Raw genomic sequence first — 24,955 nt, forward strand, 5'->3', positions numbered from 1 at the left:
CTACTGCTCAGCCTGGCTGAAGTCGTAACAGAAGTTAAAGTTGCTCGGGGGGTTGGGCACAGCCGGGGCGCGGTCTGGAATGGGCACATTCTCCAGGTCCAGAAGGCGGAGCTTGATCTCCATGGAGAGGAGGATCTCCAGCTCACTGCGCATGCACTCACTGCTCATGTCTCTTCCCAGCAGCACGCTCAGTCCGTCCGTCCACAGGCAGAACTGAGGGACACCCACAACATTAGGTCAAGCACAGGGACATCATACTTGGGGAGATAAAGTGCTACACACAGTGAAATGAAAGCCAGCTTACATCGATCCTGGATGAGGCGATGAAATTGAGGCTATACTCCTCTACGTCGTATGTTATGGTGAATGCAAGGTCCAGAACTTCCTACCAAGAGATGGAGCACAGCTGGATTAGACGTTATTATAAAGAATAGCACTGATAAAGTTGACAAGAGTTTGTGAACTGGTGAACTCACTAATAAACAGAGTTTGAAAGCAACTGCATCTAAGATATTCAGGGAATTCCATCAAGTATAGACTACATTCATTTTTGCAGAGCAGTACCTTTGTCTGTTTGCCTTTGTTCTCCTTCATGTGTGGACAGTCCTTCCCAGTCAGCAAAGACTTGATGTCAGCCACAGGAACTGAGAGAGGGATTGGTGACCATATTCAGTACTTTTGATGCATTTACACAAGACAGGATATCAGAAGATGATCTAGCTACAGACAGCATAGCAAACACATCCCACTCACTCTTCTCTTGAAGGGCTTCAATCGAAGGCATCTCTGCTTCCTCGTCCACGTCCCCATAGTGAAGCATCTTGTGGTTGGGTGAGAGGCGGCAGTACCACAGTTTGTCTGAAAAGGCAAGGGATGTTTTCTGTGCTTCCTTGGTTTCTTTTATTGCCCTACCCCCAACCATATAAAGTGGCATTATAACATAGACGTAAGCTTTTGACAAACAATAAAATCCACTAAAACCTGGGCAAAAAAGGGGCATGTTTTGGAAAGACCCACCCCAGAACTGGGATCAGAGCAGCTCTGTGACTAGATACAGAATAGAGGGCACAAGCCACAATGTTGATGTGTGGTGTAGCTGCTGGGTCTCTAGGCACTGGCATGATGTGTGGTGTAGCTGCTGGGTCTCCGCTGGCATGATGTGTGGTGTAGCTGCTGGGTCTCCGCTGGCATGATGTGTGGTGTAGCTGCTGGGTCTGTAGGCACTGGCATGATGTGTGGTGTAGCTGCTGGGTCTATAGCCGCTGGCATGATGTGTGGTGTAGCTGCTGGGTCTCCGCTGGCATGATGTGTGGTGTAGCTGCTGGGTCTCTAGCCGCTGGCATGATGTGTGGTGTAGCTGCTGGGTCTCCGCTGGCATGATGTGTGGTGTAGCTGCTGGGTCTCCGCTGGCATGATGTGTGGTGTAGCTGCTGGGTCTCTAGCCGCTGGCATGATGTGTGGTGTAGCTGCTGGGTCTGTAGGCACTGGCATGATGTGTGGTGTAGCTGCTGGGTCTCTAGGCACTGGCATGATGTGTGGTGTAGCTGCTGGGTCTCTAGCCCCTGGCATGATGTGTGGTGTAGCTGCTGGGTCTCTAGCCCCTGGCATGATGTGTGGTGTAGCTGCTGGGTCTCTAGCCCCTGGCATGATGTGTGGTTTGGCTGCTGGGTCTCTAGCCGCTGGCATGATGTGTGGTTTGGCTGCTGGGTCTCTAGCCGCTGGCATGATGTGTGGTTTGGCTGCTGGGTCTCTAGCCCCTGGCATGATGTGTGGTGTAGCTGCTGGGTCTCTAGCCGCTGGCATGATGTGTGGTTTGGCTGCTGGGTCTCCGCTGGCATGATGTGTGGTGTAGCTGCTGGGTCTCCGCTGGCATGATGTGTGGTGTAGCTGCTGGGTCTGTAGGCACTGGCATGATGTGTGGTGTAGCTGCTGGGTCTGTAGCCGCTGGCATGATGTGTGGTGTAGCTGCTGGGTCTCTAGCCGCTGGCATGGGACTCACCTTGTCTCCGGCGGCTGCTGATCTTACGGAACAGTGTGCCATGGCACAGGCGATTGAGTCTCTGCTGGCGAATCAGCTCCAAGAGCTCCGGCTTCAAACGCTCCTTCAGTTCACTGACAGACAAGACCACAAAACACAACACACATTCACTCATCAAGGATACACAACCTGTTAGTTTACCTACCTTCATCTGTTCTTTTATGAGCTCCCAAAAGCCCACACAAGAAAACTGTCAGATTTATTGGCAGCCCTTCATGGTGAGGGTAAAATGCCTAAAGTGACGGATCCAAATTTCAAAGTGAAGGACATGTACTTTGGCATATCAATAGAGCAAGTGAGGGCCCACATGTGTTTTGTTTAGTGACAAATACTGGCTGAGCAGGGCAGCAGAACACACAGGAGTGGAAAACCAGATGTCCACAGGGCCAGGAGCCAAAGCCAGAGTACACATAAACATGAGGAATGCAAAGGGCAGTGACACATGAACTCTTGAATGTCCGCACAGGAGGCCATTTTAAGGACGGAATAGTTCCGGGAGGGATCATTGGTACGTTAGGTAACGTCAGTGATCTTCACAATCGTTTACACTCATATCTCGCGGAAATCTTGACGGATTTACAAATTACTTGATTTACAAACGTCATTACCTTGGTAATAATTCTCGATGCTTGAACATGTTGAAATGTGCAGCTTTATTGTGTATCACGGCTATTGTGTTTCAATCATTTTACATCAATTGGCGAGGCATAATTGTTCTTTCTTTTCAATACAACTTAAGTTGCACATAATAAAACTGAAGTTGCACATGATTTCCAATCGGGTTGGTTTGTTAAACATCTACATTATGATTTCCACAGGAAATTGCTGACTTTATTGCCAATGAAGCTGCCAGAATTTTGTGCAGTCTGTTCTATTGAACGTTCCCTTGAAACGAGATCCCGTGGGATCACCTGTATTTTATTATATCAGTAATATTGCTTTTAAAAAGTTGATAATAAAAGTATACATTTATCTCCTGTTGCCATTCTGTATGCTGAGTTTTAGTAGCCTATTGATTTTACATAAATAGCTTGTGCATGTGCATTTATGGCACCTATCTGAGCGAGCTATTCCGTCTCAAAATGGCCGTATTGTGCGGACATTTGACTCCTTACTTATCTAGCCTTTATTATAGATATCTATGGTGACACAGTACTGTGACTGGGGCCCTTAGACCAGAACTGTGCTTCTTTTCAACCTGGGCCGTATTTTCCCATCTTTTTGGGTCAAATGTTTACTAGGGACAAATCCGTTTGAAATCGGTCCAGTATTTATTTAGGTTTTTAACAGTTGGTTTTCCACAGTTACTTTAGTGTCATTTGTTTACCTTTTTCTTATTGGTCCGGTCCGAAAGATGTAATGACCGAAAAAACATAATTTTTATGCTATTTTCTACAGTGTCTTTCCAGTTACTGAGGTAAAGAAACACAGGTCAATCTCAATAAGGATCCTTTCCATGTTATAAGACACTTATAACAGTATGTGCCTGTCTGGCAAAAACAAGAGGTTTATGCTTTATGCTTGCCCCATAGGATTACATTGTATAACTATTTGGCGGTTGCCGGTTACAGCGTCCTAACTAAAAACTCGACTGATTTCGAATTTGTTAGTTTTTGTCTCTTGCACCCAAAAAGATGGGGAAATGGGGCCCAGGTAAAAAAGATAACAGAGTTACCCTGTCTTCTGAAAAAACAAGAGATGTTGTAGACTCACAGGACTGGAGGGGCAAGAGTCTCCTCCTGGTGCAGTCGCTCTGTCTGACGCAGCTTTAGAATCTCACTGTAGTTCAGCGCGTTGACTTTGTTCTTAAACAGCTCCAGAGAGGTCGGCTTACTGGACAGAGTCCTCGTGATCTGCTCCCGCACAACTTGCATAACCTGGACAGAGAAGCAGGTTTGGATTTTATTATTTAAATTGAAAAGGTCTTGATCACCTCACCTAGGATATCACAAGTACAAGTATCGCATATTACACAGTTTCTAAACACTTTGGTTAAGACAAGTACAAGTACAATGCCATGTTCTGTGAATAATAAATGCATAATCCAGCAAAAAACCTCTCGCTGTTGGAGTCTTTGTGAGACAGAGCCACACGCATCATAAGGCTGTCAACTTCTTTGTGAAAAGTGTCTGGAGCAATTCATCTCAGAAGTACAATAGATTAGCCATCTGACACTGATGTAGTTTGACTGAGGGTGACACCCCCCCCACACTCCTGCCCTTGAGACAAGGACACTGAACATGTAGACCCCCACTGTCACCAAAGGCCTTTAAAACAATAAACCTTCTGAGACAGGAAAAACTCACAATGACCATTATTATCATATTGTGTTTTTAAATCATGTTTGATGCAAAGTCTGCAGGACTCCAACAAATCCTCCCCCGCCGCTAATGTCTGAACCTACAACTACAGTATCTGTTCTCAGAGACACACACCAGAACTGTCCTGGCACGGCAATCAGTCCTAGAACAATACAATATAACTAGAACTAACAATATCTCCACTACAAATACAACTGGTATTTTTAACATTTCCATACATTATCACCATGCAACCTTTTACGTATGAACACTGTTGTAAATAATCAAATTATTTACATGTGAATTACATAGTCCTATGTACAAAATAATTTTATGTAGCATAAGTGCATCTCTTAAACAACCCATAATCATCTATGTTTTTCAAACTATGGTCAATAACCTCTGAAAATGTCAGATGTGTAAAGAAAGCACTTAAGAGGAAGACAACAAAAGGCAAACTGACCTCCATATGTGTCTTTCGTGAAATCTCTGTCTGCGTAAGATGAAACAGAAACTGGACACTTTAGAACAGAATCTCACTGTCACAGCAAGAGTCGTCCCCAGCTGAAAGTGTTTTGTAAATAGACACTTGGGTATCCACTCCACCTTCTTCCGCTTGGCCCTTTTCCCTCCCTCTCCCTCACTGCCCCTTCCTCTCTCTCAGTACTTCTATCCCTGCACAGCAGATGGGTGGACAGGAGAGCAGCCCATGTTTCACCTCAGCCACGAACAACAGCAGCAGCCCCAACTCCATCATAACCATGCTGAGTGAATGAGCCTGTGTGGCAGTGACAGCCCACTGACACACACACACACACACACACACACACACACACACACACGCGCACACACACACGCGCACACACACACACACGCGCACACACACAGAACTCTAGTGTGCCCTCAGGCAACTAGCTTCCAGAAGCATATTTCCAGGGTTGATTAACAACTGAGAGTATGACCTGGGACTTGTTTTACAAATAGAGGAAAAGACTGATGGGAACTGACAGAGCAGCAGACAGCTGTGAGGGGCACATGAGGACATACAGTGCCAGTCTATAGACCATCACTTTCAAATCAGGTCAACATCTCAAACAGACTTTCATACAGCCACCATTCAGTTCTCTACTCAGTCTTTATGCAAACCCATAACAATTACATTTTTTGTCTTCAATTGCCCAGTTCCTTTTTCTTTTCAGTCCTAAACTGACTTTTGGCAAAGTAAACCAAATGAAAGGCACTGGAGAAATCAGAACAAATATCCAGAATGGTTGAAAAACAGAGCAATCATACATCCATTTTAATGTCCACTGGTTGTACAGTGTGTGTTTTTAATCATCAGAAAACACGGCTCTGTTCAATATGCAGTTGAAAGTCTGCCGTGCTGTGTCGTCCATGTTCAGGCCTCTCTTTATTTAAATGCTGATGTAACTAACTGATTGTTTGGAGCGCTTGTTTTCCTCCCACTGCATTTTTTGCTTTGGCCTGGCTTTCTTTTTGTGGCTCTAATACCCTCATAAAAACCTGATGCCACTGCCCAGGAGGATTGTGGGAGTGTATCTGTGAACCTGAACAATAGAGGTCTGCTGGCCAGACATCTGCCACTTCCAGAAGGTCAAAAGGTCAGGATTTCTGACCTAAATGCACTTTTAAAAACTGTTGTTAGCATAAGTAATTAAACCGTTAGCACTGTTATTGTGCTAAAACTGTACTTACTGTATTGCGCCATTTGGAAGTGATAACATTTTTAAATACTAGAAACATTACACATGCTGTTACTAAAATGGCTTGTGAGTCTAACCCTTCTCTACATGTTGCAACACTCATTTCAAACTAATCTATATCCTATTGTCTCTCCTAATTCATTGTTTCCATGTGCACTCATCCATTACACCAACACTCTCTCACTGCTACTGCTAACTGCTGAAGGACCAACACTCTCTCACTGCTACTGCTAACTGCTGAAGGACAAACACTCGCTCACTGCTACTGCTAACTGTTGAAGGACCAACACTCTCTCACTGCTACTGCTAACTGCTGAAGGACAAACACTCGCTCACTGCTACTGCTAACTGTTGAAGGACCAACACTCTCTCACTGCTACTGCTACTGCTGAAGGACCAACACTCTCTCACTGCTACTGCTAACTGTTGAAGGACCAACACTCTCTCACTGCTACTGCTGAAGGACCAACACTCTCTCACTGCTACTGCTAACTGTTGAAGGACCAACACTCTCTCACTGCTACTGCTAACTGCTGAAGGACCAACACTCTCTCACTGCTACTGCTAACTGTTGAAGGACCAACACTCTCTCACTGCTACTGCTAACTGTTGAAGGACCAACACTCTCTCACTGCTACTGCTAACTGCTGAAGCAGTGTTTCCCACAGAAATTTTGGAGACTATGGGGGGGGGTGCGCGGCGGGCGCATGTCCTCGGGGGGGGGGTGATGTTTTTTCGGCCTAAAATTCGTGATTTCGCTGGAGCTTCCAACTTTTTCGGGGGGATAAGCCCCTACATAAAACCTATTATTTTTCCTGTGACCCAGCAAAACTAGGGGGGTCTAAATCATAAGATTTTTTTTTTTAAATAACCTTTTAAATAGTGTCCTCTAGTGGGTTTTAGGAGATAAATTAACAAATTGAGTTTTAAAATATGGCACAAATATAAACATATTGAAGACATCTGCTGAGATTTTGTTTGGGATTTGTGTGAAGCAAGAGCACCCTGACCCGGGAGAGAAAGCTTAGGAACAGCTACTACACTTTGCCTCCACATATTAATGTGAGGCCTCCTTCTCTGCAATGACTGATCAAAACAAAGCAGCGAAACAGACTGTGCCTGGAGAAGAGCTTGGTATCAGCAGTTGCCTCCCTTTGTTTTAGGAAGAGAAATGAACAAATGTAGATTTAAAATATGGCACAAAAATAAACATATTGAAGACTATAATGGTCTAAAGGTGCTCATTATAGTTAATGTCAGATATCCTCTGTTCAATTTTCAAACTCTCCCTCACTATATTACTTTTTTGATCGAGCAATATTCCATGACACCTGATACGATGCCAACGTGACCGTTTCAGAGTACTTAGCCGAGTCTGTTTCTCTGACTGATGTATCAACGAATGTACCTTGTGCTTGCCCAGCTCTGCTTTTAGGAACTCCTGGGCTATGTTAGCATCCAAGTTCAAGGCTTTAAAATGCGACCGTGACGTCTGCATATTAAGCAAAGGGGTTTTCCATTTCGCTCTGCAAATAATCCGCCAATTCAGGCAAGAACGCCCGGTGTTCATATTCATACATTCGTTTAGCTCTACGCTTTGCTGGATCCATGGCATTCTTTCAGTAGCTACAGCTAGTCTGGCTAGTAACTCTCTGAGACTGCGTGCACACATTAGAATGTTTCACTTTGGAACATTAACGTTACTTGAAGACATCTCTCAAGATCGAGTGATGACAAAATATACATGAATAAATACCCCCATTCAAATCGGACAGCTTTTTGTCTGTATTTCCAAATATATTGGCCGGCAACTACTAACTGCTAATTTATCTTCAAACAGAAAGTAACGTGTGCGCATCGGGGCAGAAGTCCGCCTTGCGCATACAGAGAGCAGAGGACAATTGTAAACGCGCGATCATCTAGTGACAAAAATGACATGCCGTTGTGCAAATAAGATAAATAACACAAAGCTATTTATTGTGTTTAATAAAATAACAAGCTATAGAGTATAGACCTGTTCTATAGGAAAGGTATCCTTAACTGACTTCCGTTGTGATCTGGCGCTTTATAGAAAATTAAATTGAGCAAAGTTAACTTGACCTTTCAGGGGGGGTGCCGTTGGGGGGGCGGGGCGCCCCCCTTATACAATGGTAGGGGAAACACTAACATATCTCAACAGTGTTTTGTTTTCGGCACAGTCGCAGGCAGACAGCCGAACTTCGTGCTTTCATGCAAACCCAATGAGAGCGACACGAACTTCGTCTGAGCAAAAAAAAAAAAAAAAAAACTTCATGTGCACGCAGAGACTATGGCGGACGAAATTAGACTATGGCGGTGCGCCATAGTCTCGTCAATGTGTGGGAAACACTGGCTGAAGGACCAACACTCTCTCACTGCTACTGCTAACTGTTGAAGGACAAACACTCTCTCACTGCTACTGCTAACTGCTGAAGGACCAACACTCTCTCACTGCTACTGCTAACTGTTGAAGGACCAACACTCTCTCACTGCTACTGCTAAAGGACCAACACTCTCTCACTGCTACTGCTAACTGCTGAAGGACCAACACTCTCTCACTGCTACTGCTAACTGCTGAAGGACCAACACTCTCTCACTGCTACTGCTAACTGTTGAAGGACCAACACTCTCTCACTGCTACTGCTAACTGCTGAAGGACCAACACTCTCTCACTGCTACTGCTAACTGTTGAAGGACCAACACTCTCTCACTGCTACTGCTAAAGGACCAACACTCTCTCACTGCTACTGCTAACTGCTGAAGGACCAACACTCTCTCACTGCTACTGCTAACTGCTGAAGGACCAACACTCTCTCACTGCTACTGCTAACTGTTGAAGGACCAACACTCTCTCACTGCTACTGCTAACTGTTGAAGGACCAACACTCTCTCACTGCTACTGCTAACTGTTGAAGGACAAACACTCTCTCACTGCTACTGCTAACTGCTGAAGGACCAACACTCTCTCACTGCTACTGCTAACTGCTGAAGGACCAACACTCTCTCACTGCTACTGCTAACTGCTGAAGGACCAACACTCTCTCACTGCTACTGCTAACTGCTGAAGGACCATCACTCTCTCACTGCTACTGCTAACTGCTGAAGGACCAACACTCTCTCACTGCTACTGCTAACTGTTGAAGGACCAACACTCTCTCACTGCTACTGCTAACTGCTGAAGGACAAACACTCTCTCACTGCTACTGCTAACTGTTGAAGGACCAACACTCTCTCACTGCTACTGCTAACTGTTGAAGGACCAACACTCTCTCACTGCTACTGCTAACTGTTGAAGGACCAACACTCTCTCACTGCTACTGCTAACTGTTGAAGGACCATCACTGCTGAAGGAGGTCTTTCTCCTATTGACCTGCAGTGTTGTCGTCTGTTTGAGCAACATTTTTACAGTTACATAGAAGCTGCATACATATCGCTTAAAAGGAAATACAAGTGTCCTCTGTAGATCTGTGGACTACTTAACTAAAGTAAACGAAAGCAATTTAGCCACGCAAATATAAATAATATGAACGCAGGCACATGGCAGGGTCTAGCCCCTACACTTGATTTGCAGGAGGCTCGAAGCTCAAATTTTGAAACCCTCAGCCAAAAAAACTTGGCACTGCAGCTTTTCTGAGGAACTAATCAGCACACTATTGGGAAGGGGTTAATCAGCACACTATTGGGAAGGGGTTAATCAGCACACTATTGGGAAGGATTTAATAAAAAGCTTTGTTTGCGAGGAACAAAAGAAAAGGAAAGTACACAAGCAGCAGCAGCAGCAGCTTCTCAAGCAAAGCAAAGGCAATGGATGAACTGTTATACTGTTGACAAGAGGAACATCAGATGGCGAGAATTGTGGACTATGGATGCTAACTGCATTAAATCAATTGACTATGACTAAGCATCCCATTCAGTGCCTGTAGTCAATTATCGAAAGGAAGGGCTCTGCTTTGAGTACGCACTCCAGCCCCGCAAGGCAGGCTAATCAACTCCAGGGACTGAATGGAGTGCTACATCAAAGACCAGAAACGAGAGAGATAGAAATAAACAGACAGCACAGACGAAGGTGTATCACTGTAGGGAACCTTTCCATGTTGTCAGACCCTTATAATAACATTTATGAGCCTGGCAGTCTCTGACATGCATGATTGCCCCATGGGGTTCCATTGGAGAGCCGTTTTGCAGTTGCTGTACTGATTGAGATCGTTACTGTTTTGAGTTAAAATAGGCCCAAATTAAAAAAATCCTGATGTTTTTCTTTAAAGAAGTTTCCTGAGGTTGTTGAAAAAGCGAACCAGTGATTATAGCTGTGGCACTCACAGACTGCTTTGCGTCATGGGAATCAACCTGTACTAAACGAAGAAGTCTGTTGTTTTAGGATGTTTGGGTGCCTAAGGTGACTAGTGTTTGTATCATATTTCATTCCCTTATCCTAATCTGGGTTCCTAATCCCGGGAGGCTTTCCCCTCCCCTAACCCGGGTTTGTCCCTGTGGGTTTGTGCCCACTTGAAAACCCCAGTGAAATGCTCACGAATGCATCTTTGTTGTAGTTGTTGTTATTAAGTAGCATATGATGATTGTAGCGCATCCTGTTGTTATAATATTAGGCTAGGCTGTTGGGTAGGAGTACTTGCATGTAATAGAGAGAGGTTTGACCGCTCTGGGAAGTCTCCAGCCAATAGCAGATCATTTTATATATTTTCCTGTGTATAAAAAATGATTGGCTGTTGAGCTCAAAAATGAACAGACAGCGAACTCTACATACAGTGCCTTGCATATGTATTCACCCCCTTGGATGTTTTACCCTTTTATGGCTTTTATAAATCAGTCATGGTCAATATAAGTTGGCTTTTTGGAGAAAAAAATGCACAAAATAGCTTTCTTTAATGTCAAAGTGAAAACAGATTTCTACACAGTTATGTAAATTAAATAAAGACATGTAACGAAAATAAGTGATTGCATAAGTATTCACCCCCTTTATATAGACTGACCTAATTCAACAGAGGTCCAGCCAATTGGTGCTAGAAGTCTCACAATTAGTGAAATGGGGATCAGTGTGCAGTGTATGTGTCTCAAGTGATTGTAGTATAACGACACCTGTGTCTGGAAGGTCCATTCACTGGTCAGTATTCAGTAATCAGTATTCCTGGCTACTGTTACACCATGAAGACCAAAGATTACCCTAAGAAACTCAGAGAAAAGGTTATTGAAAAGTATAGGTCAGGGGAAGGATACAAAAAAATGTCGAAGGCACTTAACATCCCCTGAAATTCTGTTCAATCCATCATCAAGAAATGGAAGGATTATGGCACATGTGTAAATCTGCCTAGATCAGGCCGTCCTTACAAACTGAGTGACCATGCAAGAAGGAGACTAGTAAGAGAGGCCACCAAGACACCTATGACTACTCTGAAGAAGTTTCAAGCTTCAGCAGCTGGTATGGGAGAGACTCTGCATACGACAACTGTTGCCTTGGTTCTTCACCAATCAAAGCTTCATGGAAGAGAGACACTTTTGAAAAAATGCTCCACTTTGGTCTCATCAAACCACAGAACCTTCTTCCACTTGACCATGGAGACTCCCACATGCCTTTTGGCGAACTGTAGTCGATCCTTTTTTTCAACAGTGGCTCTCTTCCATAAAGCTTTGATTGGTGAAGAACCCAGGCAAAAGTTGTCGTATGCAGAGTTTCTCCAATCTCAACTGCTGAAGCTTGAAACTTCTTCAGAGTAGTCATAGGTGTCTTGGTGGCCTCTCTTACTAGTCTTCTTCTTGCACGGTCCCTCAGTTTGTGAGGACGGCCTGATCTAGGCAGATTTACACATGTGCAACAATCCATCCATTTCTTGATGATGGATTTATCAGAATTCCAGGGGATGTTTAGTGCCTTGGACATTTTTTTGTATCCTTCCCCTGACTTGTACTTATCAACAACCTTTTCTCTGAGTTGCTTAGAGTGATCTTGGGTCTTAATGGTTTAACAATAGCCAGGAATACTGATGGCTGAATACTGACCAGTGAATGTAGTATAACGACACCTGTGTCTGGAAGGTCCAATCACTTGAGACACATTCACTGCACACTGATCCCCATTTCACTAATTGTGAGACTTCTATCACCAATTGGCTGGACCTCTGTTGAATTAGGTCAGTCTATATAAAGGGGGTGATAAAGGGGGTGAATACTTATGCAATCACTTTTTTTTTTTGTCCAAAAAGCCAACTTATATTGACCATGACTGATTTATAAAAGCAATAAAAGGGTAAAACATCCAAGGGGGTGAATACTTATGCAAGGTACTGTATGTGGTATAGTAATATCAGTCTTACATGGATCAACAACTACACAAAAGACCTATTATGCTAAAAAAAAAAAAAAAAAGACACAAAGGGACACAATTTTGATATGACCCATGTGTATACTCACAAGCCCAACGTATTGAACATCAAGGAATTCCTATTTTTGGGCATACATGAGTGGCACAGGCGTAAAAGCATGTTACCCCTCTGACGACAAAGCAGGGAGCGTCAGACTTAAAGAAGGCAAAGCAAGGCAGTCTAGGCCACCTTATCAAAGTCCTCCTGGGTGGCCCTCATCTCCTTCCAGGTCTTGTTGAGCAGCTGGATACAGATGCAGAAGAGCTCGTCCAGCAGTCGGTCCTGGGAGAAGAAGATGGGGTGGTAGTGCGAGCCCGTCTCTGAGGCTGCCAGAGAGGGAGAGGAGGATGAAGGATCACATTTCACAAGGATCACAAAATCACTACCACACACAACTACACGCTCCACTCATGCTTATTTAATCAAACTCAAACACACACACACACACGCACACACACACACACACAGTTCTACTCACGTGGTTCTCCTATGCGTAATATTTCACAGAGGGTAAGTGTGAGCTGAATGCTGCTGCGGGCGAATGGACACTCATGTTTGTCCTCCCGACTGCTGTTCTCCAGAACAAACTGATTGAGAGAAAGAGAGGCACAGAAACAATGTCAAGGAAGAGGCACAGAGAGGAGAACTTAGTTCAGACCTTACCTGAAGACCTGGTTAGGCATCAAACATCAAAATACTAATACCTCTTCAAAGAGCCATGTAGCCCTTTTCACCCAGTGGTACATCATCTCATTGTCTATTGCAACTGAAGATTCTTCCATGATGTAGCATGCCTCTGAATACTATAAAATGTAGGGCTGAACGATTTGGGAAAATAATCTAATTGCGATTTTCCCCCAAAATATTGCGATTGCGATTCGATATGCGATTTTTAAAAATGTTATCCTCTTTTTTTCTCCAACAAAACGTACTGAATGATTTAAATATGACACAATATTAGATACATTTAGTGTGAAATATTCTTTCCCACATTTTACATTTGTATTTAACTGCTCATTACAGAAACAAATCGGTGACTTTGCCACTGTGCTTTTAAGTTATTTAAACAAAGTCAAGTATAAACACAAGGCATGCTCTTTTAAATTGGCCTTATGCAGTAATTGTACTTCAGGGTTAGGGTTAGGATAAGCAGTTTTACCTTAAAATAACAGCTTTGAAAATTGGGGCGCTACAATGACTTTTAATATGGAGAATCGCCTCTGTGCCATTGGCATACCAGGGTCTGTAGGCAAATGACTGCGTTATGTAGGTGTGCCTGAAGTCGCCTGGTTTTTACTGTCTGCCGAACTAGTAAGTAGCTTATTTGCCGTCTTGTGTTGCACTTGCTTGATGTTTGACTGTGTTAGGACAGTTGTTGACTAACTAGTTGGAGCACATTTCAAGAGATTTTGCTAGTTTGAGCCACTAGCATCTCGTAAGTGATTAGCAAGTGATCCGTTATGCTGCTTTAATCACTGTGTGCAAAATTTTCCATCTTAAATTTATTTATTTATTTTTTTAAATCGCGGTTTTTATTTAAGTTGCGGTTTGAAAATCGCGTCTCATCATATCGCCATTAAACCGCAAATACAATTAATCGTTCTGCCCTATTAAAATGATTCATGGTAGTCTTGCAAGCCTCTCAAAAAACATCTGACAAACAAGTGATGTGCCCACCCTGCTGAAAGCATCAGGATAGCGGGAAGAAAAGTAGGCCATGGTGTCCAAAGCCAGAAGTCCTGGAGGCGTGCGGTTCAGATCCTGCCCCGGGTTGCTGTTGGTCTGGCAGAGAAATACAAATTCTTAGACTCTTCGAGAAAATGGGAACGTGCCTTCACAAACTCCATATTGAAACGCGTGTGTGGATATTTTATCAATGGACAATGTTTGAAACTAATACGTCTCAAGTCTTATGACTGACATTTTACTGATTAAAAACAGCAATAAATCTGAATGAGATCAGGTCTAGGCTCACAGAGAAGCCCAGCTTTTTGAACTCCTTTGCACAGAGTGAGCGCCGGCGCTCGTGGCTCAAGCTGCTCTCGCTCTCCGTCTCGAATGCAGCCTGTCTCAGCCCGTGCAGCGTCTCCCTTTGATCCTGCAGGAGCACAAACACACAGCACCTCTGGGGTCAGTCACACAGCTGCCACTGGCTTATCACACAGCCAGGCAGGAAGTGTGGAAACTGGTTGGACACTGCGGGGACCCGATGTAGTCAGAGATGACCTGGAGTGGGTTGCACCAACAGCATTTAGGACCAGTCTAAAGCTAAGACTGGCGTAACTCAACGTTCTATGTCTAAAATGATGTTGCGCCTGTTGCACCACGCTGACTTAGGCTGCTCTCTCTCCAAGTCTAGTCCTACATTTTACACCTTGTGGAGAAGAGACTTATGTTAAGACAGAGAAAGTTTTCTGTGTTGGTTTCTATAGTAATTTTCACAAAACCGTCGAGTGCAGCTAAATTAAAACGACAAATATAACCATGACGCGTCTAATTTATTGACTGTATAATGAACGTGCTTTACGACGTGAGAGAGTAGTGCGAGACAGAACTAACCGGCTGGATATATACAATGATGAGGAGTTAATTCAAAGGTTTCGTTTCAGTAGGGTTGAGATATTTTCTCTAGTCGACGAACTGTCCGATGTTTTGCGATTTTAGTCAAACCGAAATGCTGCCCTGACACCAACGTTACAGCCTTTAATTGCACTGAGGTTTTATGCAAACGGTGAATTTCAAAACACTGTGGGGGGTATGATCGGCGTGCATCAGCTTTATAATTAAAATATATTTATGTTGGTCATGCTTCTCAATCAATGTTCTTATTTCCGAATCATTTTTAACGATCCTCCATAGGTAGTTATACGGAAAAGTTGCGAACTGAATGAATGAACGGTAATTAATGGGCATCATGGCAACGCATGTTTCATTCTAGAATTTCACGGGCACTTTCATGAACACGCCTGTTACGGCCAGTCTTAGTTAAGACTGTTTTTAAATTCTGTTGGTGCAACAGGCGTTAGATATTGGCCTCTAAGACCAGTCTTAACAAACGTAGCAAAGACTAGTTGGTGCAACCCGCTCCGGGTGATTGGGGACACAGCTGTGAGACTCTTACAGTAGAACAGTGATGGTTTGGGTAGAGAGTGACATGGGAAATAACAGGGTGAGAACTACAGTGGTGGCCAAAATTATTAGAACACCTGACAGATCTGAGAATAATTACCTTTCTTTTGCCTCCAAAACATGATTTAATTTCATAATGTTCATGAAACATGCAGATGGCTGTGGTGAGCACAACAAATATCAGATGAAGTGAATCCTACTGTTTTTATCCACTTTTAACTTTAATATGTGGTACGTCCACCTTTTGCAGTAATTACAGCAGCACATCTCTCTGGCATAGAGTCAATATATTTCTTGAGAACTTCAACACTAATGTTATCCCATGCCTTCTGCAACTCAAGCCAAAGGCTTTCCTTGGAATTTACAATAGATCTGTCGAGTTTATTTTCCAACTTGCCCCGAATTTGCTTGATGGGTTTGAAGTCCGGACTTTGAGCGGGCCGGTCCATCATTTTCAATGTTTTAGCAGATTCCTTGTCGCCGGTAGTTTCGGCAATAGTTAAAATAATGTTTAGGGTCATTGTCCTCTTGGAAAATAAATCCAGGCCCAATAAGACGTTTCCAAGAAGGAACTTTGTGCCTCGCCAAAATGTTGTGTTATACTTTTGTATCCGTGATGCCATCAATTTAGCCAAAGTCACCTGTTCCTGAGGCTTAAATTGCACCCCACAGTATAATGCTACCCGCTCCTTGTTTAACTGTTGGCAAGAGATACTAATTTTTATATCTCTCCCCCTCACTTCGTGGAACATACACGCTTTGCTTGTTGCCAAACTATTCAAACCTGGACTCATCAGTACACAACACTTAAACCAATCTTTCTTTGTCCATTTCTTGTGTTATTTTGCAAATTTCAGGCGTTACACTCAATTGTTCTCTTTCAGTAATGTTTCTTTGCTGCTATTCTGCCAAAAAGTCCTTCTTCTCCCAGTTTCCGACGGACAGTTGTTGAAGACACTAATGCACCATTAGTCATTGTGATGTTGATCTAGTCACACAGTTCTTGTGAAGTCTTTCTTCTGTCCTGAAGACTGAGAATTTTGAGATGCTTCACTTGTGTGTCTGAAAGTTTCTTTTTGAAACCTCTCCCCTTTCGGTTCTGGTGCCATGATGGTCTAAAGTGTACTTTACAGTGCTTGGACTGCATCTCAAGTCCTTGGCTATGGGGCAGTAACTCCAGCCAGCATCAAAAAAAGCCTTTATTCAAACCCGTTGCTCACTCGTTAGCTCCTTCTTCACCTTAGCCATGTTCAAAGAGCAACATGTGGTTCAAGACTGCTTCTAGAGGCTTTGGATCTATACCATTTGGTGGTGTGGCCTCAGTGACAAAACACTGATGTTACCAATCACTTAATGAGCAGGATAGGCCTTGTACATTCAAAAGAATCGCCAAGGTGTGTCCTAAGACTCTTGCATCACCATCAATGTAACCACAATAACACCTGACAATGATTACAGAAGTAATTTGGCTTCTTCTGTGCAGGAACATGATTGTGTGACATTGACAGTGAAATAGGCCTAGCTTGTTTTTGTACGGAAAATGACCTAAATCTCAAAATGATGGCTCTATTCTATGGTTTATAGAGCATAATGATGACTGTGTAGATATTGAATTAGTTTTTAAGGTATTTTAAAGGCCAATTCAACAAAAACAACTGAAAACTCTTAAATATGTCTAGTGTTCTAATAATTTTGGCCACCACTGTATATCAGTGATTATTTGAGTGAAAGTGAAAGTCCTCTCTATGGCAGAGGTGGTGTAGACACACACACTCTGAAATCCACCTCTGCATTTAAGCCATCCAGGGAAGTGACACACACACAGTGAAGTGAGGTTTCACACTAACCTGGTGCAGTGAGCTGCCTTTGGCGGCGCCTGGGGAGCAGTGATCGGGGTTAGGTGCCTTGCTCAAGGGCACTCCAGCCTAGATGTGGGCATGGGAGAGCAGTGGTCTACCACTTCCCCCGCCCACATTTTTCCTACTGGTCAGGGATCGAACCGGCCACCCTACGGTTTCCAGCCTGAAACCCTAACCAGTAGGCCACGGCTGCCCCTCATTGAGTTGGGTAAGAGTGACACACGGTAGATAACAGGGTGAGAACTATAGCAGTGAATATTTGAGTTGGGTAAGAGTGACACACGGTAGATAACAGGGTGAGAACTATAGAAGTGATTATGGGTTGGGTAAGAGTGACGGACGGGTGATCCCAGTGGGTGTATTTCTTGAGCGGGCAGGCTGAGCCCACCTGACTGAAGGAATCAAGAGGTGTTCTCATGCGTGGCTCCAGCTGGTTGAGGGAGAGGGACTGCAGCACATACAGGTAGTGGGCCATCTCATCGCCCACAGTACTCGAGCTGTGGATGATGTCCTGGAAACAGAAATACAAATACAAGCTCAACAGATCACCATAAGAGCATTTTAACATTTCAGTGAAGAGTCTCCTTAGGAGTTGAGGCAATCACATCTCTTAATAAGATTAGAAAGATGGTGTGACCAGGCTTATAGACATGTGGAGAGCAAAGCTCACTCCCTGGTGCCTTAAAAGAAATGCTATAAATGAAGCTAACAGCTGCAGATGTTTTAAAGCCAGCTATCCAGGCCCAGTGTTCATTGGATGATGTCCAACTGGGACAGTGCAACACTAAAAAGGTTACACCTCTTAAATGAAAACTTTGTGATTTTTTTAAACTGGGCCCTATTTTTTTTTTTAGATCTTTTTGGGTTCAGAATTTTACTACGGACACTTAACTAAACCATTCAGTGCCTGTAGTCGATTAGTCCTCCTTTTGTTAATGTTAGAAACTAGCCCCCCACTGCAATAATTGACTCCAGGCACTGAATAAAGTGCTACACCAGAGACCAGAACAAGAGACTGTGTCTTTAGAGTTCTTTTGATAAGCAGACGCAGGGATCCTTTGCATGTTGTCAGACCCATTTAATAACTTTCATGAGCCTGAGAGTGGCCAAAACAAGTGCTTTACTATGACACAGATGCTTGACACAGATGTAGGATTCCATTGTTTATCCGTTTAAGAGTTTAAGCGTTCTAACTCAACTGCACCAAAGTGTACCTAGTAAAATGTAGGACTCAAAAAGATCTAAAAATAGGGCCCAGGTTCAAAAATATTCTTTGAAGTCTTCTGAATCCAGAAGTTTAAGCTGAATAAATCCAAAAGTTTAAGCTGAACTAAAGCTTTGAAATGTTGACTTTGTAATGCACAAATTCACTTTTTACCTTGTAAATGTATTGCCGAACGTTTTTCATGGAAAGGAAATCAAACAGCTTCTGAAAGTAGAGTAGAGGACATAGGTCAAACATGGTCAAACAGGTCTACAGTTTGGGAAAGCACTTTTAACATTGGAAAGTGAACTGACCTTTCTCTCTTCATCCCCAGCTGTCTGTAGCAATGCCATCAACAGGGCCATGGCTTTGGTCTGTATTTGCTGGTTTATCCTGAGAGCAGGTCAAGAGAGAGAGAGAGAGAGAGCAGGAGAGGGAAAGAGAGTATGCGTGTGTGTGTTTGAGAGAGTGGTAAAACATCTAGAGAAGCATCTTGAGTATGTAGGCGTTTCCTGCTTACACCTGCAGGTGTGAGATGAGCCTCTCCAGTGTGACCTCCTGCATGACGTGGCTGAAGAGGCTGCTGCTGCTCTGGACCATGCTCTCCAGCATGGCTAGCGACACCTGCTGGATGGAGGCGTCCATGACCTTAGCGTTCACAAAGCTGGCAATCTGAACAGGGAAACACAAAGTGGAATACAGGAATTCAACCAGGGGTGACAAGGTATGACAGAGAAGCCCCCAAAGAGAGAACAGGAGAAGTGAAGTGCTGAACGCCTCGTGATTTAGAATGGCTTCCCACCTTCTTTATGAAGACTGAGGACAGGTTCTCCCAAGACACAATTCCGTGATCCATCAGTTCCATGAAGCCCATCAATGTGTGAGTCATAATGAGAGGAGGCCTTCAAAACACACAGTTGGCCATCAGCATTGACCCTGTAGTTTCTCCTCTGTTAGAGATTCAAAGCAAATCCTCCTGTGCCACCTTGTGGCCACAACATGTGTTGATACACCAGATGTGGTCTCTTCATGGTGAGATGCATTAAAAGATGAACAGATATGAAACTAAACAAAGTCCATGAACCACCTGATGGCCCAAGGAAGTACATTAAAGGGGATTTAATACAACTCACTCATTAGTATCCTCTACAATCTTCACCAACAAGGAGTGTCCATTGCGACTGATGAATTCTTGGGCGAATGTGACGTCCGTTGACAAGGAGGCCAGCTGTTTCAAAGAGTCACAGCGCACCCCGGAGTCTGAGCTCTGTATGCCCTTAAACAGGTCTTCAGCACATCGGCCCTAACACACACACACAGACACACAGACGCACAGACACACAGACACACACAGACACAAACAGACACACACAGACACACACAGACACACAGACACACAGACACACAGACACACACACACACAGACAGAAACTGAGGCCTGTTTGTACCCATGAACATGTCAAGCTGTATACAACAACCCCCATCACTTTCACAGTTGAATGATAAATAAATCCAGTGTTCAGTGTTTTGTGCTTTGCTGGGAAGACTTACAGGGGCTTTTGTCAAGCGTAGAATACTGCCATTCTTAATGTCCAGGCGATTCTAAAAGACACACATACACAGTTGCTACAGACTACAATTTAGATATAAAGAGAGAGATTGAGGGAAGAAGTGAACAAAGGGATATGAGAATAAAAGGGAGAGAAGGGATGCTGGAAACACCACACCCAAGTTTCTGTGAGTCCGGTTCTAACAGCAACTTGGGAATCCTGATAATGATATTCCACCCTGAAGTTTCTTACCTCTCAGTCTTTAAGCAGTGAAAAGCAGGGATTAGATCTCAATGATGTCAGTCAAACAGAAGAATACATATGAAAAAAAAACCTCTAACTACTGTGGCCCAACAGTAGCACAATAACAAAGAGAGGAAGAACAGATTTACTGTATATGTGCACTCATAGGACACTAGAAGTCTAAGTGACTATCCTAACGGTGTTAATTATCGGACTGTGTGTGTTATTGACAAATGTTCACGTTGTCATGTTAATCCATTATTAAATGAGTATACCGATTGTTTATGCATTATAAAACTTAGCAGTAAGATTGTTTAACAGAATGGCCGATTTTTGACACTGGCTATGCTATGTGAGTATGTTTCCAGACATGAAAGACAACAATGTGCCTATGCTACCCTGTCTAAATGTTGGTATTTAACTGTGGTGAAAGTGGCTCAAGTGATGGATTGTTCAGCTTTCAAAAATCAATGACACTAAAGCTGCTCCCACACAGGTTCTGCCTCAGCGGATTGGAACGTCAAGTCAACCCTGTACAATCTAAGCACACATATTTAAAAAAGAGGAAGCGCAGCCACTTACAGACTCTGTGATGTAGGTCTGGACCCCATCTGCATACTGAAGGGCGTAGTTGTCTGGGCCCTGCAGATTCCACCTACAGGAGTGCAGATTCACACACATCTATTACATATAGGTCAGAGGGCAGCACTCCACAGCCACTGCTTAACATGCTAAGGAATAAGACATAATTTTCATGTAAGACGTACGGATGTTGGTACTCCAAATACTTGAATGAAAGCCTCATATTCACACATTTGCACACAAACTCACAGGGTGGGGACAGTTGTGAAATGTACCATGGGGTTGGAATAGAATATTTAATACAGGGGCACTATGACCCGAGGGCAGGAGGAACCCAGTAAGCACACATGCAAACACACTCACCGGTCACAGACTTCTTTTATGACTGCACTGAGGGGCTTTTTCTGGAGGGGGGGAGACACACAAGGGAACACTGATTTGAGCCGTATTCAGCAACAGCTGATATACACAACAAACCTTTAAATAGATAATCCTGTCTGAGTTTACAGCAGAGCCACTGTCCCATCATGCCTTCAACTGGGAATGTACACACGAGGAAGGACATAGTATAAAGCACAAGCTACTCCCATGTCTGAGACTGAGCTACCCTTTCATCTGTGGTCAAAATGCTGGTCAACCAATCTTAGATTTTAGTGTACTGTGGTAAACCAATCACTGCCCTATAATTTGTGGTCTGACAAGCGGTCACCAAATTATAAGGTTTTTGGTAAGTTTAGTGTGTAAAGTGGGGATGTTGAACAAATGTTGCGAGATAATTATTGTTTTTCCAAACAATAAGTACAGCCGCATCATGATAAATTCACTCAACGATCTCCTTCATAAAGTTCTTAAGGAAACAGCATGAGGGAAAGGCGAGTCAATGACGGAGCCAGATTGCATTGCAAAGATGGTTCAATCCCAAGATTGTTCATAATAATAATATACAATATAATATTCAACATGGCAAATCCACTAAAGAAAAACTACTCAGAATGACAAGAGTTCATCTTATTTATTTCATCTTTTCAGATGACCGACACTATAAAGAAAATCAACATCCTGTCTGCAGACACCCAAGCCACAGACCCTCCTACCCAACACCCTTCATTTAAGTCAAGTATAACGTTATTTGTCCCCACAGGGGCAACTGGTTATGCAGCAGTAATAACACAAGACCAAAAACAGAGAAGTAGATAAAAATACAAGGTACAATTAAATACAGTATACCAAATAAGTGCTCTGTGTTTAGGTACTGTAAAAATTAGAAGCCATGTTTACCAAGTGATGTTAGGTGGTGAGGCTGATATTGACATTGGAGTGTTGTTGGTTTTGGCAAGTGGATACATATGATGGGCATTATCCTTACCATTATTACCAGTGGAACACAAATTTAAATATCTACACTATGGAACAAAACTGAACTGAGTTATGCTTTCACTCAGAACTATGTTATTAACTACAGCCAAATATCATACGTCTTCCACAAAAGAAGTAAAGGACGCTTCAAACTTAACAGTCTCCAATACTTGGGGCCCTGTTAAGGTCCAACTAAGGGCACCTCACCTGGTCCAGCGAGTATTCTGAACCTCACCTGGTCCATATAGGGCACAGTATTCTGAGCCTCACCTGGTCCAGCTGGATGAGTTGAGGGTAGGCCCCTGGCATCTGGATCGCAATCTTCACAATGTCCTTCTGCTGTGGCATCTTGGTGTCAATGATCTCACTCTGTTCAAGCCAGGAGGAATATGACACATTCACAACAGGCAGATTTGGGTTGGAACTGATTATATATATTCTGTATATGTCTGTATGTCATCAACAAACAAACAAACAAATGAAGAGTCAAATTGCAGTTACCTTAAGATAGCATGACTCAATATGATTAGATTAAGCAAGGTAAATATGTCACAATGAATTACTGTTCTTACCCAAAAACAAATCAATGAAACCGTTAAATGTACAGATGAACACAGAGTATGAGCTCCTATCACACAGAAACAAAATGTGTACCTTTGACTTAGAATTGGACCTTGACTGGCAGATCCACCAGAGTGATGGATACTCCTTCACCTAATAAGCAGTAGGTGACGGCATATGTCAGCTGTCAGATGCAACTTGATGTTAATGTTGTTAGGGTTTTATTATCACAAATATAAAACAGAGGGGATGTTTTTATTGCCAAAACATCCTTAAGATTATATTCGTCAATGGACTAAATATTGTACTGGGCTACAATGTTACCAGTAGCAGAGTAAGCGACCCTGACCTGATCTGACTTGACCTGACATGGATGGATGTAATAGCACTTTAAATTAAATCTATGAAATCTAATAAGCATTTGACGAGAGGATGTCAAAAAGAATTTCAAACCACACCCACTCCTGCATTAAAGCGAAAACCTGTACACTCTTTTACTATCCAAAAACAAAGCACAATGATCAGCAATCTCATCACCTCATTTTGCCTGATAAGCAATGTCATCACCTCATTATAAGAATGACTGGACCTAACTCTGTGCTTCCTCTTCATGAAGGAAGTAACAGTGTGGTGACTGCTAAAAAAAAACTCCATCAGCGTTAACATGATAAAAACAAAGTCCGTGCAACGTCTTCATGAAGGAAGTGACTGCTAAAATAAACTCCATCAGGGTTAACATGAGGGAACCAAGCATTTCTAAATGTATTTGAGATGCAGTGAAAAGGACCCACTGAGCGGTAAAGAGGAACCTGAAGGGTGTTCTACGTGTTTGAGTAGCCCTTTGACAGAGAGAAAATGCCCACAACCGACTAGATCTAACAGTTTCTGAAATACAGATATGAATACATTTTCATTTAACACTCACACTAACTACTGGGCCTACTCTAGGTTTTCCTGTTTCCCGCAATGGCTATTTGATCAGGGAAGCACAGGGAAGACGAGTACTGTAAGCAGCCCTGATGAAGTAAACTTGTGTATCCCAGACTACCATTCCTGGCATGTTCCAACATGTAGCCTACTGAGCCTAAGTGGAAGATCAAATCCTTAATGAAATGTGCGCGTCTCTGTCAAAAAACAATATTATGTGTTTCCCTGAAACGCAGAAGGCCCATGACCGACGTCACAACTTCTGACCAATGGTTATTTTTCGGACTCAGCTCTCCAGACTGCTGGATCAATCTCATTTATGGCCTAACTTGTTACCTGAAGCATGAATCAGGTAACGTCCTAAATTACTTCTTCTCCGTGCCTATTACTTATAGAGGGCAGCAGATGGTCCTATAGTCCTATACAGTTGACCGCTTGTCATTTCAACAGCGGTTATGAAATTTCTTGAGTCTAGATAACTAATTATATGCGTCACGCATGGAAAAGTAGCAGCTGTGTAGAATTCCAATGCAAACGTCTCGTCGGTCACCGCCATGAGACTTAAAACAATTGTAGGCTATTTAGCAGTAATCTACTAATACGTGGTATTATGTGCATATTCAAACAAAAATAATTGGTACAAAAATCGATTCCGCGACATTCTGAATAGCCTACTCAACATGCCTCACAAGTGGTATTTAGGCTAACGTTACTCCGCGTTTCTTTGAATCCTACCTGTTCAAACTTTTTTTCCGAAGAGCGCGGATGTGAAGGCAAGCCGCATTCATATACTTCAATGTAAAAAACGACGATCTTAACAAAAATGTCCAGTATCCAAAATAGTGTTGTGATTAAAGTATATTTACAAGTTATAGGAGTAATTGATTGTTTTCGCAGTTCCGGGTTGAATGGGAGTTTTACCCGCCCCCAATAAGTGCAGTAGGGAGGGACCCAAGACTCAAAAATGCTCGGCTTGGCATTCTAGGAAATAGTTCTCTGGAGTGCAGGAAACACATGGCTATCCTATTCGTTTTCCTGTTTTTTTTTTTTTTTTTTTATCAGACTATCGAAGTAGGCCCTTTATGAA

The 24,955-nt window shown here is 43.1% G+C and overlaps 1 protein-coding gene across 1 annotated transcript; it reads right to left on the minus strand.

Annotated features, from left to right (window-relative positions):
* On the minus strand, window positions 1-24,713 carry elmo3 (engulfment and cell motility 3; the record flags this gene model as incomplete). The annotated part of the gene is made up of 21 exons (XM_080842247.1): window positions 24,604-24,713; window positions 22,651-22,749; window positions 21,388-21,428; window positions 21,025-21,097; window positions 20,201-20,251; window positions 19,783-19,952; window positions 19,452-19,551; window positions 19,170-19,321; window positions 18,964-19,042; window positions 18,824-18,874; window positions 17,834-17,956; window positions 14,433-14,555; window positions 14,135-14,239; window positions 12,936-13,044; window positions 12,647-12,783; window positions 3,752-3,915; window positions 2,000-2,112; window positions 754-858; window positions 565-644; window positions 305-385; window positions 1-213 (listed from the first exon to the last, which is right to left on the minus strand). Exons 2-21 carry the CDS (start codon window positions 22,726-22,728, stop codon window positions 1-3), a joined length of 2,148 nt encoding a protein of 715 aa, XP_080698373.1. The 5' UTR covers window positions 22,729-22,749; window positions 24,604-24,713.
* Window positions 24,714-24,955: the final 242 nt, after the last annotated feature.

This window comes from Sprattus sprattus, assembly GCF_963457725.1.
Source record: "Sprattus sprattus genome assembly, chromosome: 7".
NCBI classification, from domain to species: Eukaryota; Metazoa; Chordata; class Actinopteri; order Clupeiformes; family Clupeidae; genus Sprattus; species Sprattus sprattus.